This window comes from Myzus persicae, unplaced genomic scaffold (genome assembly GCF_001856785.1).
Source record: "Myzus persicae strain clone G006 unplaced genomic scaffold, MPER_G0061.0, whole genome shotgun sequence".
Taxonomy (NCBI): Eukaryota; Metazoa; Arthropoda; class Insecta; order Hemiptera; family Aphididae; genus Myzus; species Myzus persicae.
The window spans coordinates 415,547-433,706 of record NW_019101147.1 but is presented as its reverse complement, the minus strand read 5'-3'; the positions used below and the strand labels follow the sequence as shown (position 1 = coordinate 433,706).

Below are 18,160 nucleotides of genomic sequence, written 5' to 3'. Positions count from 1 at the left end.
TGAATCCTACCATAGGCGGTATATTTCTATGGGACGGAAACTATATTGGGAAAGAAGCCATCATCACACCAAACCTTAACCTGGCATGACCGAAACTGATGGGTTCTAAATTAAAATGCTGGTCAAACTAGACCTCGGTCAATACGCCACACCATACTAAAATAAAACTAAATATTTATGATAGATAATTTCTAACTCCAGCATAATATAAATGTTGACTAAGGTTAAACCACAGAATAGATTGAATTGAAAATAAATTCATTCTGTGGTTATACTCCATCTACTAGTATAAGATATGAGTTAAGTATACATTTCTGTGTACATATATAGTAGTTACCGTAGAGTTACCGATATACAATAAAAACGATGAACATATTTTTAAAATTATATTTTCTTAATTAATAATTAGGTTATATATAAATATAAATAAGAAATAACAATAGGGAGAGAAAAAAAAGGTTTAATACTGATAGTCTGACAATAGCACTCAGTTATGGATTTATAATTGTGTATAGCTCCTCTTGGTATTAAGCTATATATTAATATATTATATAACGCTTAAAGACAAGATGAAAAAAAAAAATAACACTAGAATTAGGGGTATAATAGCGTGTGACATGATTGGCGTCAAATGAGAACATAATTCGTATTCGGGCAACTAATTACAGAGGGTAAAACAAATTAAATAATAAAAAAAAAAATGTTTGCGATCACTTAATATCTAATATTGGATGTTTATTTACAGATCAAATTAGTTTAACTATTTTTTTGTATATTAACTTATGTGAGCTCTTTAAATATCTAGGAATATTACACTTATAACATTGAACGATAACAATGTGTAATGTGTTTGTTTTACCCTTGTTACATTACGCCATAATTGAAAAACTTATTGTATTAATGATAGAGAAGAAAACATTTTGTTGTTAATAATAAAAAAAATAATAATAATAGTAATGATATAAATATCATATCATTTGGACGGCGAATAAAAAAACTCCTTCTCCATATTTTTGTATTGTTAAATAAAAACGTAATGAAGTATTTACATTTGGAATAAAATAATTTTTAAAACTATATAAAAAAAAACAAACAAATGTTAGTTACTAAAACAAATTATTTTTTGGTTAGAATCATTTATTATGATTACATCTTACCAATCAATAATTTTTAATTTAGATATCAAGGAACGTCAAACAGAACATATCAGATCAACAAGCTAATTTTGTTAATACAACAAAGCCCTCATTACATATACCCATACCCAAAATTCATCTCGACAAGGTGCACAACTCTGTATTAATTCATAAAAACTCACGATTCTATGTATAAAACTTATAAAAACTAATATCTTTAATAGATAATTATGTAAATAATAAATAATGTTTGGCACTTGTCCATAACATTAAGTACGTTCTGGTACCAAGGTTTATTAAATTTGGTCTTTTTTAAACAACCAATGGTCTTAATTATCTAAGTGTTAAACTTTTCGGTGCTAGAAGGTGGTATGGACGTAGATTTGCATAAGTTCAAAGTCAAATGCTGTTTGGTATGACACAGTTCTCCCAAAGTGGGTGAAAGTGGCTCTTTGGGCCTTTTAATATCACTGATGTTGACAACATCATCCATTTTGAATGATAGTATTTTACCCAATGTTTTTATGTCCATATTATCCATCTCAGCTTTAGCTAGTTCTTCATCCAGAGTAACAGCACCGACTATTGAAACCGGTTCTGGTACATCTTCATTTGATTTGGCAACTACGCATACGATTAGGAAACCAATGATTAGATACTTAAAAGAAAATGCAGAATTTATCATCAGTCCATACTTATATTCTTGGGTTTAAGCGGAGTTAAATCAGCCGCATTTGGTTCAAAAATGTCATCAGTAGGATTGTTTGACTTTTGACCGGGGAAAAATTGACTTTGGTTTATTTCAAATGGTTGATTTGAACTACTTATATAAAAATCATCATCAAAAGTGGCTGCAAAATAGAAAATATATATTTTTATACTTGAATTATTGAAGATATTTAAGACATACATATGGTGTATTCAAACTAAGAACTTACTTGAGGGAAAATTGAAGTTGGTTTCTTGTGGAAATGTTTGAATTGGATTACACGATTCATCATCAATAAACGATGGACTGAGTAAATCAGTTTTTGATGGACCCGCTCCCCAATCTTAAATAAACACATTTATTATTAGTTATTGCTTCTGTTATAAATAAACAGAATATTTAAACATAAACACATACCACTTAAGGATGATAAATCAAAATAATTAGGCGTGCGATCCCAAATCGGTCCAATATCTGAATCAAACGTTTCACTATCGTCACGTGGATACTCGTAGACACAATGATAGTTTTGTTGTTTAAATGATACAGATTTTTTGGCACCCTAAACAAAAAACAATTTATACATAAATTCATGATATTAAGAAAAAAGTTATCTAAAATAATTTTTTCTATACTAACTGTAGATTGACAACTTGAATTGCGTAGTGAGGTCTTGCTGGGTATTGCATTACAGTTCCACGTGGAAGGAACAAATTCCACTTCATCATCATCACTAACATCTTCCGATTTGGCAGATTCATTACCATCGGTAGTATCGCCTTTATCATCCGATGAACCAAACACAGTTTTCCAATTATTTACAACATTGTCATCTGGTGATGGAATTGGCAATACTTTACCGGATTCTTGTTTTTCAGGTGTTTCGTTTACTACTGATACTCTGAACTCTCTATGAGTTTTTTCTTCAGTAATTGTCGAATTAGAATCTAAGCTTTTCCAACAATCTGCTTCATAAACAGCTTGAGTTTTTAAAGTTTTATCAACATCAATTTTAGTTAAATTTGGCTCTGAGCTGCTTATGGCAGTCAATTCATTAACTGTCGGCCAATTGTAACTATCGAAATTTATTGAATTTGGTAATGATGTACAGTGATGAGCAAGATCATTTTCACAAAAAGTTTCAGAGTTCAAAAACATTTTTAACCAGTTTACGTTCTGCATGTTGTTGAAATCGTCCAAGTGTTCATTTGAATTGGTATGATGTGGAGAACTTAATAATTCTTCAATGCTTTTAATTGCATTGGTTTGTTTGTCCAGAGGTAAATCATTATTACTGAGTGTTGGAGAAACAAATTGATCGGAAATTCCTGCTGACTCGGACGACGAATAAGATACTGCTGCAGCAGTTTTACTAGTTGATCCTGGTGATAAAGAATCAGGGGAATATGATGCCACACTGTCAGATTCTAAATTTTCTAATATATCATCTGTATCAGAGTTAACTTCTTCAATTGTGTATGTGTTGTTTAAGACATTAATTTCTTGTTTCTCTGACACATCTGTGTCTAATATAATAGCTTCATTAGTTATAGTGTCAATAATCAAAACATCATCTTGAGCATTATCGTCTAGTTCTGATGAAGAATCGACAAGTTTTTCTCTACTTATGACTAGATGGTCGGTAGAAGTATCTGTTAAAATACACGAAGGACTGGGATTTTCTGAAAAATTATCAACTACTTCGGGTTCTTCATCTTCGTCTTCTTCAAATATTGTGGACAAAGGAGGAGGATAAACATTGTAATGGATGACCATATCTGTATGATCAGTGTTTTCTACAACATTTTCATTTTCTTCCAATGATATGTTTAAATTCCTAGAATCATTATCGTTTTGACTAACTTTACCTCTAAGTTCTTGTCTTATAGCTTCTGCATACTCTTCATCTAATGATAATTCTTTATCATCAGTTTCATCATCATGATTTAAAGTATCTGGTAGCCAACCAGACGTGTTTTGATACGGAGGATGTAAATACCAAGATTCTGAAAGACCTTCGATGATATCGTCTATTTCATATTGACCTTTGCCCTCACATTGTTTATTATCATCATCAGATATTCCTTCAAACTTAGGCGGATCATTGTCTATTTTATCTTCATACAAATCATGTACTTTGATGACAGTAATTTCATTGTCGTCTTCGTCTTCTGATTTATCATTCAGAAATTCTGTGCTACCATCTTCACTCGTTATCTGTTCGATTTCACAACCTGAGTCATCAGAGCCATTCTTTAGCACAGTGATATTGTTGTAGTAGTTATAAGCTTCACTTGACTCATTAAATGTATAATTTGGAGTACTCAAACTTTTAGTTTCCAGAGTATCTTTAGTTGAAATATCTTCACAATTTGTATAGTCTGATGTATGGCCAGAGTCTGATTCCAAAGTGCTATAAGTGGATTCTTTGACTGTTTCATCTAAGACTAGGTGTTTTAATTTGCACTCTACTTTTGGGTCTTCAGATTCTTCTAAAATAGGTTTACTAAAGTCAAATATATTAGAGTCCCACTTCATTGACTCGTAAGGGTTAAATGTAAAACTGACATTTTCAAATATTGAATTATCTAATTTTTCATTGATTGGTTTCTCTGTTAGAGAGGAAGTAATACCCTTATAATAATCTATTGTGAAATTTTCACATGGACCCAGAAGGACAGAAGAATTATTAGCAGCTGTTGAACACTGAGCTGTGTTTGGCAAAATAAATGGGTTGTTTTTAATTTTTTTTTCCGAGGCTTCAATCTCTAAAAAAGGATTAGTATTATTGATTGTTTTAATATCCTTTTTTACTTTCATACTATTATCAATTTGTAAAGACAAATATGAAAGCGAATCATCATCTCTATTTTTTAAGGCTGTTTGGAATTTTTTCAAAGTATCTTGAAAATCATGATCATCTTGTGCGTTTCTTAAGTCGCTATCACTAGTAAATGTAAGACTATTTAAGAGCGGTACAGCCAACCGATTGTATTTAAAACTGTTTTGCCTTGATAATGAATTTAATGGAGTATCCCCTTCACTACTTTCGCTAGCGTCAATATGAGTCAGTACCATCAAATCTGCAACACTTTTGGATTTCTGTTTGACTTTTTCGGAAAATTCACCTCGTTCAATTCTTAATCTCCAATGTTCATCTTCTGTATCTGTCTCAGATGACTCATTACCAGAACGTCTTTCTAGATACGAGTTATCATTATAAGAGTTTTCAAACAGTGGACGGCTTATTTTATTACCAGCTATTGGACCAAGTCTAAAGTTAACGATTGGTGGTGAGCATTCAGCATCAGACGACGTAGGTTCACCAGCTAAAGCTTCATCCAACTCTCTAATAGCATTATTTATGCCTTCCATAAATTGAATACTATCATCTGTTCTTATCCAAGGGTCATTTGACGTAGTTAGATCCTCAAATGACCCATGCAATATTTCCAAGGACGGGGATTTTTTGGATTGATTAAATACATCAACACCACTAGACGCAGATGGTTGAGAACTGATATCACTTATGTCATCTGCGTATATTTGAACTTCACATGATTTTTGTCTATTAACAGAGCTCATTATTCCCGAGTCACTATCACTTTTGACGAAATCTCTAGAAAACATAGGACTTGAATTTGAGGAAATAGGATCAAAATTAGCTTTCAACATGCTATAGGTTTCTTCCAGGGATGATATAATTTCTGGAAATGTTGGTCTCTTTGATTGGTCACTATTCCAACACCGCAACATTACTTGATATCTAAATACAAATAGTTATAACAATATTGTTAATACATGTATTAATAAAAATAACAAGTGTAGTTTACATTTGCTGAGAGAGTTTGTGATGTTTAGATGAAGGAGGAAGTAAAAGTGGTGTACGTTCAATAAACACTGCAGATAGAACGGCTAAATCGCTAAGAGAACCATAGGGTTGAGCACCATTTTCCATTATTTCCCATATTACAACTGCAGCACTCCAAACATTTCCTTCTACGGTAACCTAAAAATAAAATATAAATATTGCATAATATTTTCAAGTTAACTACTTATTCAAATTTGTTGTAATTTTAAAAATAATGTATAAACATATTAAGTATAATATGATATATGTCTAATATTTACCTTTTTAGTCTCAATGACAGATTCAGATACATTTAAGGTTTCAGGAGAGCTCCATCTAATAGGAATGGCCACTCCTTCTTCAGTAAAATAATAATCTTCCTTATAAGTCTGGGTGCTAATACCATAATCACCAATTTTTACTACATTGTCAGGAAATACTAAAAAGTTTCTTGCTGCTACATCCCTAAAATTGTCATGGTTAAAAGTCAGAAAAATGAAAATATTTTAGTTATTTTATGTTAATTGAATATCCATACTTAGTTTAAAAATTTAAATATATATATATAATGTATCCAGGGACATATGCAAGGGGTGATGTGGGAAGTAAGATCCCTCCATAGTCTTTTTATAAAATTGTATAAAATAGTGTTCTTAGTGTTAGGCCATGAAAAAGTTTTAAGAAATAATAAAATAATAAGTGGATGGGTATTCACCTTGACTGACATTTCTCAATCATAGCATGGACTTGACTTAAGTTCAGGGTAGGTAATGCTGTTGATAAAATGTTGTTATATTAAGCCCTACAAAGTGTCTGCCCCATCTCACACCTATGTTCACATTGTTTGGGTGAGAGTGATGCAATATATACAAAATTTATATTTTTTAAACTAATTTATTACTTATGTAAAATAAATTAAAATATTAAATATGTATTACTATTAACAATTATTAGCGGGTATATTAATAGGTATAAATATGATATATATGCTTATTACTTACGTATGGACAGCTCCACTTTTTAAATATTGCAAAAGCCCATTGACTACTTGAACAGACATTTTGAGTTTACGTTCTAATTGGGTTTCATATTCATTTGTGTCTGCATTTTGGCGAAGCCACATTTTTAAATCACCCTACAAAAGTATACTATTAACATACTGAGAACAAACAATTATTGCAATAGTTTTGCTTACACATGGACTAGACTCAAATATTAACAATAATGGGTCCATCTTGATACAAGCAGCCACAAGTCCTAAAACTAAGTGATTTCCATTTTTCACTTTAATTTTATGAGGAGCAGCTTCTTGTAAGAATTTTAGTCGTTCAGAATCAGTAGCATCATCTCTTAAGATGCGGACTACTACTTTATTATTTTCACCTTGGTTCAAGCCAACCACTTCACCACTTACCACCTAAAAAGTGTTGCAACATTTATTTATTTATTTATTTATTTATTTATAAACAATAGAGAAATAAATTATTGGTATTACCCTTCCAAACCATCCAGATCCAAGTTCATGTTGAAATTGCAACCGGGACCTCGGAAAATTGGATAATGAATCATCTAAAACAATAAAAAGTCAAGTCAAGTTATGAAAATAATTTAAAACAGCATTCATTTTTTAAATATTTTTATTTTACTTACTTATCCATTCTTTAAATAATGACTGATATTTAATTGATGGTGAAAGCTGTTCAATGTTGATGACAGTAGAATCTGATCTTGATTCGTTACTATGAAGATTGCTAATAGGGTTGACAAATGCCAATCCTGGAGAATTGTAATCCCTTGTGGAGAGTACTTCATTTTGAAACTCCTTCAAAAAATATTTTTAAAATATGGTCAGTAAAAAGTTTAAGGTTAGAACTTCAAAGTGGGGTGTTTAAATATTAGATTTTTCAAACCTGTGTTACTGTAGAATCCTTTAACGTAATAGCAAATTTAAACAAAAAAAAACAAAAATGATTTAATTTATAAACATATAATTACCTAGTTTGTTTATAAGTAAATAATTATTACATACAATCATTTTTTAAATCATTAAAAAAAGAAAATTTTCGAAAATATTAGTTATATAATATATGTACCCATTTTACCCATTGGTTATTTATTATTGACCATCTTATATTTAAAAGTAGCGCCACGCTGTAAAGATTTTCATATTATTATGAAAATATCGTATCCTATGGCGCTGCAACCGAGAACTATAATATATGAGGTCGATGTTCTCTGTTTGACAATGAAACTCTGTACATTTAGGTACCATTGGTCATGGTTCAGGCTATACAGAGAATATAATACGAGACACATACAACATAAGGCGCAAACAATGAAAATATCGTTGGATCTGATGCCAAAACCGTCTCGGCGAAATCTTATTACATTTTAATTACACGGTGTAGGTATATAATAATTAATTGAAATCGGAAATACGCATTAGCGGGGAAATCAAACTCTGTCCGTAATTGCAATTTTCTGAATTAATTTATTTTAATTAATCAACAATTGATTTTAAGCAGTAATGAGGAAAAATATTTCAATATTGATACACGTCACAAAGCAATACCTTTCATATTACGAGATTGAAAAGTATACATTGAAGAGATTTTTAATTTTAACTTCTTCAAATTTAAATTTTACGGAGCTTACGAGGCATTGAACAGTAATCAAAACACTTGTTAAAACATGTATACCGTATAGTATATTTTGCGGCACTTGTATAATGTATCTGTGCACCGGTTACACACTTAGTAGGAGCCTATTAATTAAAAATGGTGATTCATTAACTATTAAACAAAGGTTAATTCCTAGAATTATTGTATCCAATTGTTATCGATAATGTACAATAATAATAAAAAATACATCTTAAAGGAGGGAAAACATAACATAGGCTCCTGTAAAGCTGGGTCCACACAGAGACAACAAAAATAAAACAGTGTTAGTGGTTTTAAAAAACAATTGAGATAGGTAAGAAGTTATAGGACAGTTGAATATTTGTTTTTGTTCACTATTTAACTATTAGGGGCCCCAAAGCTTGACATTATATAGTCATAAGTCATAAACTTAAAACTCATAATAAATAATAATTAAATAGAACTATAATTAACTTTTGTAAATAAAAATAGATTTTAATAGAGGTTTAAGGGCTAAACGGTGTTAAATATAGTGACTACAACATATATATTATTGAAACATATCACTGAATTAACAATTTAGTGGCTGAAATTTGTTCGCAGATAAAACGTGTTATTTTAGTAAACTTACTAAAACGCGTTGCATAATAAATTGATTTATTTCATGATTTATTAAAAGTGTATGGACCAATCATGTTTAAAGGACCATTAGTTCACTATTGATTCATTAAATGTTTAGTTATTGTTTTGTAGGTGCAACTCGGAATTAAGATATTTAGTTAGTACCTACACTATTTGAACTGAAATAATTTTTATCAGATCAAATAAAAAAAATTATGACGTAATTTAATGGATACGCCATTACCCATTAATAACAAATGACGATGAATATAAAATATTAATTTTATAAATACGATTATTATTGAAATAAGAGATAGATATAGCATAGAAAAAACTTAGTATTAGGTACATATATAATGTAAACTAATTTTTCAACAACGAAAAATGAACTAAAAAATCTTAATAGTATTGAATCCCAATAAAAGCATAGAAATTTGATTAGAATAAACATGAACAATGTATATTGACTAATATATTTGGTGCGGAGAATAATAATAATAACCAATATGATGGTTCCATCAGTGTTTAATTAGAAAATGTCACGAACTTTCAATATTTTAGCATGTTCAGAATTGAGTATTAATACAAATAATACAATGGACTTTAGTATTTTACTACAAAACTATGCCACGGACCATAATCTAGTACAAAATTTATCATATCCTTAAGACACTATAATAGATAAATGTTATTTAATAATTTAGTTATCAAAATAAGGTTTCAGTCATAAACATACAATCTTATGATTATATAATTAATTTATAATAATAGTTCGTAGTATGAGATGCTAAAATAATGTGACCACATTAAAATAAAGAGAGCCTTTTTTCGGGTAGTAAAAATGTGATATGTTTAATAGCTAAAAACAGTTTTGGACTTATTATGATCTCACGAGGTACGATGCATTTGCGTAATTGAAATGTTGTATAATATAGTATTTCGGCTTGCGCGGGATAACTACTTGGCTCGGATTCGTAAAAAATGGTCTGCTCAAAATGTTGAAAAGAAATTACGACACTGATATTAGTACCATTTTAATAAAAATCAATGTGATAGTAGATTTACAAAAATTGAAATGTGATGCACCCCTTTAGCTGCAACTATGCAGTATGCACACGGCATACTCGGTAACATTACTTTATTCGCTAATTATAACATTAATGGTATACATTTAAAACTGTACTACGGAAACCATTCTGAAAAAAATTATGTTTATCTAACCGTTTTTGACACGTACCTACCAATATGACACGTGGACATTTGAAAATCTCCATGAGGATTATTATTTACTAAATTGTAATAAAATAACTTTTATTGATTTTGCTACGAACCTAGCTGTAGAACATTTTTTTAGAAAACTAGAAAGAAGTTAACAATATGCGATATTATTTCAGAATTTTCTTTTTTAACTAATCAATTCTATATATTATACTAAAAAATCACATCGCTCAGAATTTAAAATCATAAAAATAAATTTTTCAGCAAGATGAAATAAACAAAATTACTGCTCATATTATAATATAATACTTATATAGTATTGCTTTATAATTAGTTTTACTCTTTGGATTTACACTTTTCTGATGGAGTGTGCTGGTAAAACAGATAACTGTTTATATATTTTTAATAATATAATAACAAATTATTGTAAATAAAAATGAGGAAAAGATAAAAATAATATAACAATAATATAACAATATTGACCAACTCAATGACTCATATATATATATTTTTTAATAATTCATTTCAATTTTTTTTACTGAAGACAAATTAATCACGTATCATGAAAAACAAATAATATAGATGTATACATTTGTATTAGAAACTTTTTTATTTATGTATACTGCATTAACCACAAACAATGAGTGCACCAAGCATTATACCTATGCCATTTAGGTTAAATGTATACACGTATCTTACACTGAACCAATTCCTATTACAATTTATTTTAGACATTAATATGTCCAATTTAACTAGTTGATGTCTATTGAAAGACTGTATAAACATAAATAATTTTGGGAACCACCCATAAACCTACATTTTTTATTGAAATACTAACACCTAAGATCAAATATATTGTAAAACACGGTAATTTATAAAATTATCTATTGGCTCTTTTAATAGTCTAATATCTATCATATTATGGTTGTACATTATAACACAAACAGTAAAAGTAAGGGTAAAAGTAGTACTTCAATAGTCAAACATGTTTTGCAATAGAATATTGAGGTCTCTATACTGTAAGTCTTACAGTAAGTAAGTGGAAGTGTTTAATTTGTGAAATTGTTTACAAAAGTTAAAACTATAAATTAATTATAACTGAACCTTAAGAATCATCAAAATATTATATTTAAAAAAGTTTTAATATGTGAAGCTTTTTAGTTAAAACAATTAATATTTAAAAAAAATTTTGTCTATACAAAATTTAAAAATATACAAAATTAATTAAATGGAATAGTAAATATTTATTTTTCCAATCCGAAGATAGTTTTAAACTAACATAAATATTCAAAATAATTAATGTGAATGAAATAGGAGGTACTGTATGTTACATTTACACATCTGATTTTGCATTTGATCCAATACAAATGAGGTGAACATAACTGTAATGGCTATTAGACTACATTTTTTTTCTATTGCAATTTCCAATGATATTCAATAACATGAGCTACATTCACTTTAAAAGTAATTCTGATACAACAACAAAATGGTCTAGGTACTAAAACACAATATCTACTAGATTAATTTTTAGGTGTATTGAGTTATTTAGATAATATAATAAACATTAGTTAATTTTAACTCATCTATACAAATTAGTTGAACATTTTACTATAGGTATAAGAGATTTCTATCAATAGTAGTTAAGATATAAATCATAATAAACCTAACTAAAATTTTATTTTAACAATTGTAATCTATCTATTTATGAACAACAACAGCTGAATCCTTTTGCTTATAAAAAATCTACAAATAAGTAATTTATTGGATCAGTATTTTTTAAACAGGTTGTACAATATTATTAGTATTACAGGTATGAATGAAACAAAACAAGTTAGACAATTATTTTGAGCCTTTAAAAACTAAAATAAACAAATGTTAATTATTAAGTGAAATATTTTAAGACTGTTAAATGATGCAAATTTATTTATTTTATAAATTATGGAAGTATTTAGTATGAAGTAACACATACATAACAGTTTAGGCAGATTAATTATTTTCACTTTAGTTCTTTTTTAGGATAAAATCCAACTTTTGAAAATGTACAACAAAATAATAACATGTCAATATATAAATAATTTTGTTTTAAGCCAAAATAATAATACAAAAAATTAGGGTCCTCAAACTATACAACTAACCTACCAAATCCCAAAAAAGTACCTTTGTTAAATTTCATTCTACTTTAGATGAGTTATCTATTACTTCAATTTCCTATTGTCAATGTGAAAATGTGTGTAGTATGTGTATCTCTTTTTCTAATAACACAATCTATACTTACAAAATAGGGATATCAAAAACAATTACATTTTTTTTTCAATACCTACTGTTATTGTTAAAATTAATACAATTTACCTTAAAACTGAATCTACTATTTCGACAACAATCCAAGCAGCCAACAAGAAAGACAACAACACATATAGTAAAAATGATTGCAACTATTGATGCTTCTAGCCAAACATTATAACTGCTCCACGCTGTACTAGAATTTACATCTGAAAACAGGATAAAAATACAGTTTGAATTAGTAATCATGTTATATTATTTTATTTTTTGGTTTTTATCAGGTATTAAATTCAAATAAAAAAAGTATTATAAAATATGCTATGTGATCATGTAACAAATAACTTTTTTTTTATACATGAATATTGAATATGATAGGTAAGTATAACGAATAAATGTTTAATATAATATTACGCAAGATAATAAGTACTTATACAACTATTTTTTATTAAAAACATAACAAATTAAAGAAAACAATAGATAAATAATAATAGTTGATCGGGTAGTTAATGTACTTATCTCCAAACCATATCATAATATGGAAGATAAGATAATATACTCTATTGTCGACCTTGAAACTACATAGAATAAGGTATGTATCATACATTGGGCGTGTAAAATTAAAAAACACAATTTTGGTATCAATTTAAAATAAATATATTTTGAAAGGTTCCCAACACTCATAAAACCCATGTACCTATAAACTAATGGACAGCCTACCAAGTCTACAGTTCACAGGTATGGGATAGTGAGTGAAAAAACATAGTAACGTCCAAATGTATTGTTTTTTTCTTTTCTTGGTTGTCTCATATGCTGGTTTCTTTTTCTAAGCACTGTCTAATAGTGTGCATGTCTAGGTATACACCTAATAGGAAAATGTTACCAATGTAATTTAAATAAATAGTTAGATATAAATTAAAAATATTATTGTAGGTTCCTAATTATAACTAGAGAATTTAATTAGGTATTCTTCGGCGAGTTTAAAAGGTTCCTAATTTTTTAACCATATTCTTCTCCTTTTCAAATATCTAGAGAATTATGCACTCTTAGTATCAATAACTCATTAAAAAACCACTATAAATTCACAAATAAATTGTTTAAATATAATGACATAGGTAGCCATGAAGGTATTTTTATTTTACATAACAGTATGTGTATAAAATATGAAGCAATAAAGAGTTGAGTATCTATTTAGGAGGTTAGTTCATAGAACACACGAGTAGTGGAGTTGACTGTTTATTTGTTCAGCTGAGATATTAGCAAATACTAGGTAAAAATGGACAGTAATTACTATGTGTTGGCCATTAGTCATTATATAAATATAAGTCTGGATACAGTTTGAATAACAATTCAATAATTAATTTGAAATGGATAATAATATTGTACTTAGTCATATAGTGTAATAGTATTATCCAGTTGCAAATCAACTAGGGATTACTGAAATGAGTCTTATTTTAAGTACTTTGTTACATTAGTATCTGCAATTATTTTAAAGTGGGAAATGTTGAGAAGGATAATTTTAGTTAGTATTCAGTACAAACTATCAAAATATTGGTTTTAAATCACCCTAACGAATAACTCTGTACGTGACAATAGAACTACTAACTAGAAAACAAGAAAACACTTTATTTTTGTATAGAAAAAATAAATTTTATTTTAGTTAAGTAAATCATCTTTTTTTTTGTGATGGTTTTATTTAAATGTTAAAAAATAAAAAAAACCTGTTTAAAATTTAAACATATTTTTTTGATAAGGTTTTAAGTTATGTTTTTATAAATCATCAAATACTATCAATTTCAATTTATTTCATTAGTCATAAAAAACATGTAGAAGATTTAAACTTTTGTGGAACAAAGCCAGTTATATATGTTTGACATTTAACATGAGTTAATGAGTCATTTAAATGAGTTTTGAATAAGATAAATTTCATACTCATATGAGATGTTAAAATTTAAGCAATATTAAAGTCAAACTTTTGTTCACAAAAATAGGTACATAATGCTATTTTTATAAACAAAATCAAATCTTATTTTGGCATTAAATTTGGAAGTTACCTATTTTTCATATTAAACAGTAGATTAGGACATAAATCCCTAAAATGCTTCAGTTGTAAGACTATATAGTGTAAAAAGCGGGGTAAAAGGGGTATTTGAAACTACAAAAAAGATTATGGTTAGTGATAATGCTAGGTATTTGGGAAAAAAATTTTGATACAAAATGTATATTAAAATGTTAATTAAAAGCATGGGTAAATTATAATTAGGTAGTTTTTTTTATATAAAATTTAAATATCTTAAAAGTAAGTACCAACGTCATTGAAGCTATATAAAATTATTTACAAAAGTAACTTAAAATATGTTTGAATAAAAAAAGTAATGTAAGACATATTACTTATGTGAGTAATGAAGAAGTACCTACCTCATCTAGTTATCTTTTTATTTTGGAACTTATAAACTTTTAATATTCTTAAATTAAATTTATCATATCATTTACTCATGAATAGTAAATATATGTACACAACATAGCATACAGAGATAAAAAAAATTCAACAAGACATCTTAAATGAAGAATTTTATCTAAAAACTATTTTTTTCTACAGGAAATATTTAGAGTAATATGAGAATCATAATTACCTATGATGATATAAGAAATATTTATTTAAAAATGTATAAACACTTATGACTGTCATACAATTTGTTCAATTCAGTAGATTACATTTAAAAATGAATTAAGCATTTAAAATTAAGTAGGTACCTAATCCAATATCTAAAATGCAATAACATAGGTACCTACTTGTAATAGAAGTAATTAGGTAAGTGGATATTTAGATAATTAAAATTTCTTTAGCATATAGTTATTACTTCAAATACTTACCTAATAAATCCTCATAATATTCAATTCAACTAATTAAAACACACTTACATAGGTATTACCCTAGAATAAAACTAGCTTACAGATAGAGCGAAAAGACTAAGATTACACAAGTTCTAAATCAATTATTGATCAATACCTATTGTTTTGAATTAGATTGTAAAATAAATGATTTAGTTATACCGACTAAATGTATTAACACTGCTTTAACTATTGAAACAAAATGTAGGTATGTGTGCCTATGTATCACACAGTAAGTAAGTACTGTTTTGAATAAAGTGTTGAAGACAACTTGTGAAAAATTACCTTCCTAGGTAGTGGACACTCCAAGGGATCCTCAGATAAAATTATACCATAGTATTATAATAGGTATGTGGAAAACAATTAAATAGATTGAAAAAGATAAGGATCTCAGTATTGTAAAATTCTTTGCAATAATACTAGTCATAGACTGAAAGATAATTGCGTAATTGTATTACACATAATTAGTAGTTATATGTGTCACAAAGTGTTACGCCTTAACATTGTGGGTTCTATTGACTGGAGTTAACTTCTACTGTCATGCTCCAAGTCAGACGCTTCACAAAGGCTTGTAAGACGTTAAAAATGAATAACCTATCATGTATAGGGGAAGTGATTTATATGGAAATTAATACAATAAATATAAACATTGCCATCACCTCCAATCGGATACGACACTGACGAATCAATCCAGGTCGAAACCAAACACAGCCACAGCAACAGGACGGCGGCGTGTTCCATTTTTAGCTCTGGCTCGTGTTCAGGGCCTTGGCCATTTCTCTAGTGTTCAGCCACGCCGTACGGACGGACAACTGCTGCTGTCGTTGAAACGTTGTGACGTACGACACAGAGGCAGCCGCACAAGTCATCTGCCCACCGACGACGGTCGACCCAGCATATTATTTTTAAGCACGCACAGCTTGACGGTAGGCAGCGATCGTACGCGGCGCCCCAATCGGGGGTATATTTGACACGAATTCGGTTTACGAAAAAATCTTCAGAAAATCTGTTTACATTTTTGGCGCGTACACACGTTTACGGATGAGAAGGACTATGCGCGAAATAATCCGAACGAACGTTAACGAGCAGAATTATTGCGCTTGAATCGTTTGACGATATTCCGGAAAACCGGAGAAAATGTACTATATAGATAGGTACTGATGAAACAAGAAGAAAAAAAATTAACGGGAAATGACGACGATTACCGTCGAGTGGTACAACAGGGGCTACCGGAAGTACACGACGTTTTCCCCGTACGGTGCGGATTCGCGAAAAGAAAACATGACTCACTGTCGTACGATTGCAACTACTGCGCGGATCGTCGATCGGTCGCGGGCGGGGGGAAAGGTGTGTTTTTACATCGGTCGGCGGGGAGGGAGTACACCAGAGTACCAGACGACGACGAGGACGACTAAACTGTGATAACAGACGGGCTCAGATAAGAAGATTGTTATCAAAATCGTTGATAACAAAACGCGTAGATAAAAATAAAGATCTCGACGTGAATTCATTTTTATTATTATCGGATTTAAATGGACCACGACTGCAATAATAGTTTAAAATGTCTGTACAATATTATGATAACTGTTATGTAATACGCAATACCAGAATAAAATGGAATAACAATATTATTCGTACGTATACAAGGGCGTTCTCAGGCATTTCACGATGGTGGGACGGGGTCAATACAGTTTTCCAAGTTGGAAATGGGGGGCGTCACAGGTCGCCATCATACCCTCCAGGGTTTAAGGTTTAGAGGAAACATTGGGAACTTATTACAATTAAACTATACATTAATAATGTATAAGAAGTCTATTTTAAAGGTATATAGTATGTTAGTATATTAACTGGTATATTAATTATTATAGAGCTACTCCATTTGACTTCTATTTAAACTTTTAATACTTATGCGATGTATATAGTTTATGGGTAATTAACTACTTGTTGTTTGAAACTGGATTTTTATGCATCAAATTGTTCAGCTAGTATTGGTAATATTGTTTAAGCCATAAGCACACACATATAAATATAAAAGACGATGTGTGTGTGGTTGTGGCTTATAGACCCAAGAACTTCTCAATTGACGTTTACGAAAATTTCAGATATTTTTTTTTGAGATTCCAGAGAAGCTTAAAGAGTTGTTGAAATCCAGTTTGTTGGGTAGTGCTGAATAAACTTTTTAAAAAATATTTCTGTTGATTACATATGCTGTATCGTGTAATTCAGCTATAGTAATTAATATTATAAGTGATAAATTATACTATCACTGTTATAAGATCATATTATAAGTATATAATATGACTAAGATTATTAAGGGATAAATTATTTGTCAGAGTTCTTCACATAAGCGCAAATATATGGTTTACAATAATAATATTGAAAAGCTTAAAAAAATGTACGACATATTTGGAGGGAGCTTGGACTCTAAAGCCTCCCCCTATTTGAGTCTATGCCTAAGAGTCTAACCTAATCTTAGATATGTCGTAAGTAATGTTCAGGTTTTCATAATAATGATTATGAGCTTATTAAGTTTTCGACTCACTAAATCAATTGAATTATAAAAATATGTTAGCAGTTGGCTATAATTAATGTTTATGCCCTGGCTGATATTCGTTACCAGTATGTGGTAAGCACTACCAAAAACTCTACTATTGCCCCAGTTGAAGACTACACCTCCAAAATATGTCTAATGGAACTTGGTTTCCTAGATCATCGCGATTTATAGCTTAATAAGAAATGTAGGTTACGTTAAACAAATTAAATAATCAATATCTTCAAAAAAATCTATTATAGCTATTTTTTATTATATTTCAAATAA

General features: G+C 29.2%; 1 protein-coding gene across 2 annotated transcripts; it reads right to left on the bottom strand.

Moving 5' to 3' along the window:
• Window positions 1–1,190: 1,190 nt before the first annotated feature.
• On the bottom strand, window positions 1,191–16,659 carry LOC111027928. 2 transcript variants are annotated; one of them, XM_022306426.1, is made up of 14 exons: window positions 16,002–16,659; window positions 12,523–12,662; window positions 7,606–7,623; window positions 7,346–7,517; window positions 7,191–7,264; window positions 6,891–7,112; window positions 6,697–6,830; window positions 5,977–6,160; window positions 5,679–5,854; window positions 2,485–5,611; window positions 2,263–2,407; window positions 2,075–2,188; window positions 1,832–1,987; window positions 1,191–1,760 (listed from the first exon to the last, which is right to left on the bottom strand). In XM_022306426.1, the coding sequence occupies exons 1-14, from the start codon at window positions 16,081–16,083 to the stop codon at window positions 1,474–1,476; spliced, it is 5,031 nt and encodes a 1,676-aa protein (XP_022162118.1). In that variant the 5' UTR covers window positions 16,084–16,659; the 3' UTR covers window positions 1,191–1,473. The 2 variants fall into 2 exon arrangements, with proteins under 2 accessions (XP_022162118.1, XP_022162119.1); XM_022306427.1 differs by lacking the exon at window positions 7,606–7,623.
• Between the last annotated feature and the right edge of the window lie 1,501 nt (window positions 16,660–18,160).

What these genes read in the sequence shown, in the direction of transcription:
- LOC111027928 (XM_022306426.1), bottom strand. Translation starts at nt 16,083, where the DNA reads ATGGAACACGCCGCCGTCCTGTTGCTGTGGCTGTGTTTGGTTTCGACC. An exon ending in AAAAGTGGAGCTGTCCATAC is followed by an intron (nt 6,161 to 6,696) that starts GTAAGTAATAAG and finishes TGACAATTTTAG; the next exon opens with GGATGTAGCAGCAAGAAACT. An exon ending in GCTTAAACCCAAGAATATAA is followed by an intron (nt 1,761 to 1,831) that starts GTATGGACTGAT and finishes TCGTATGCGTAG; the next exon opens with TTGCCAAATCAAATGAAGAT.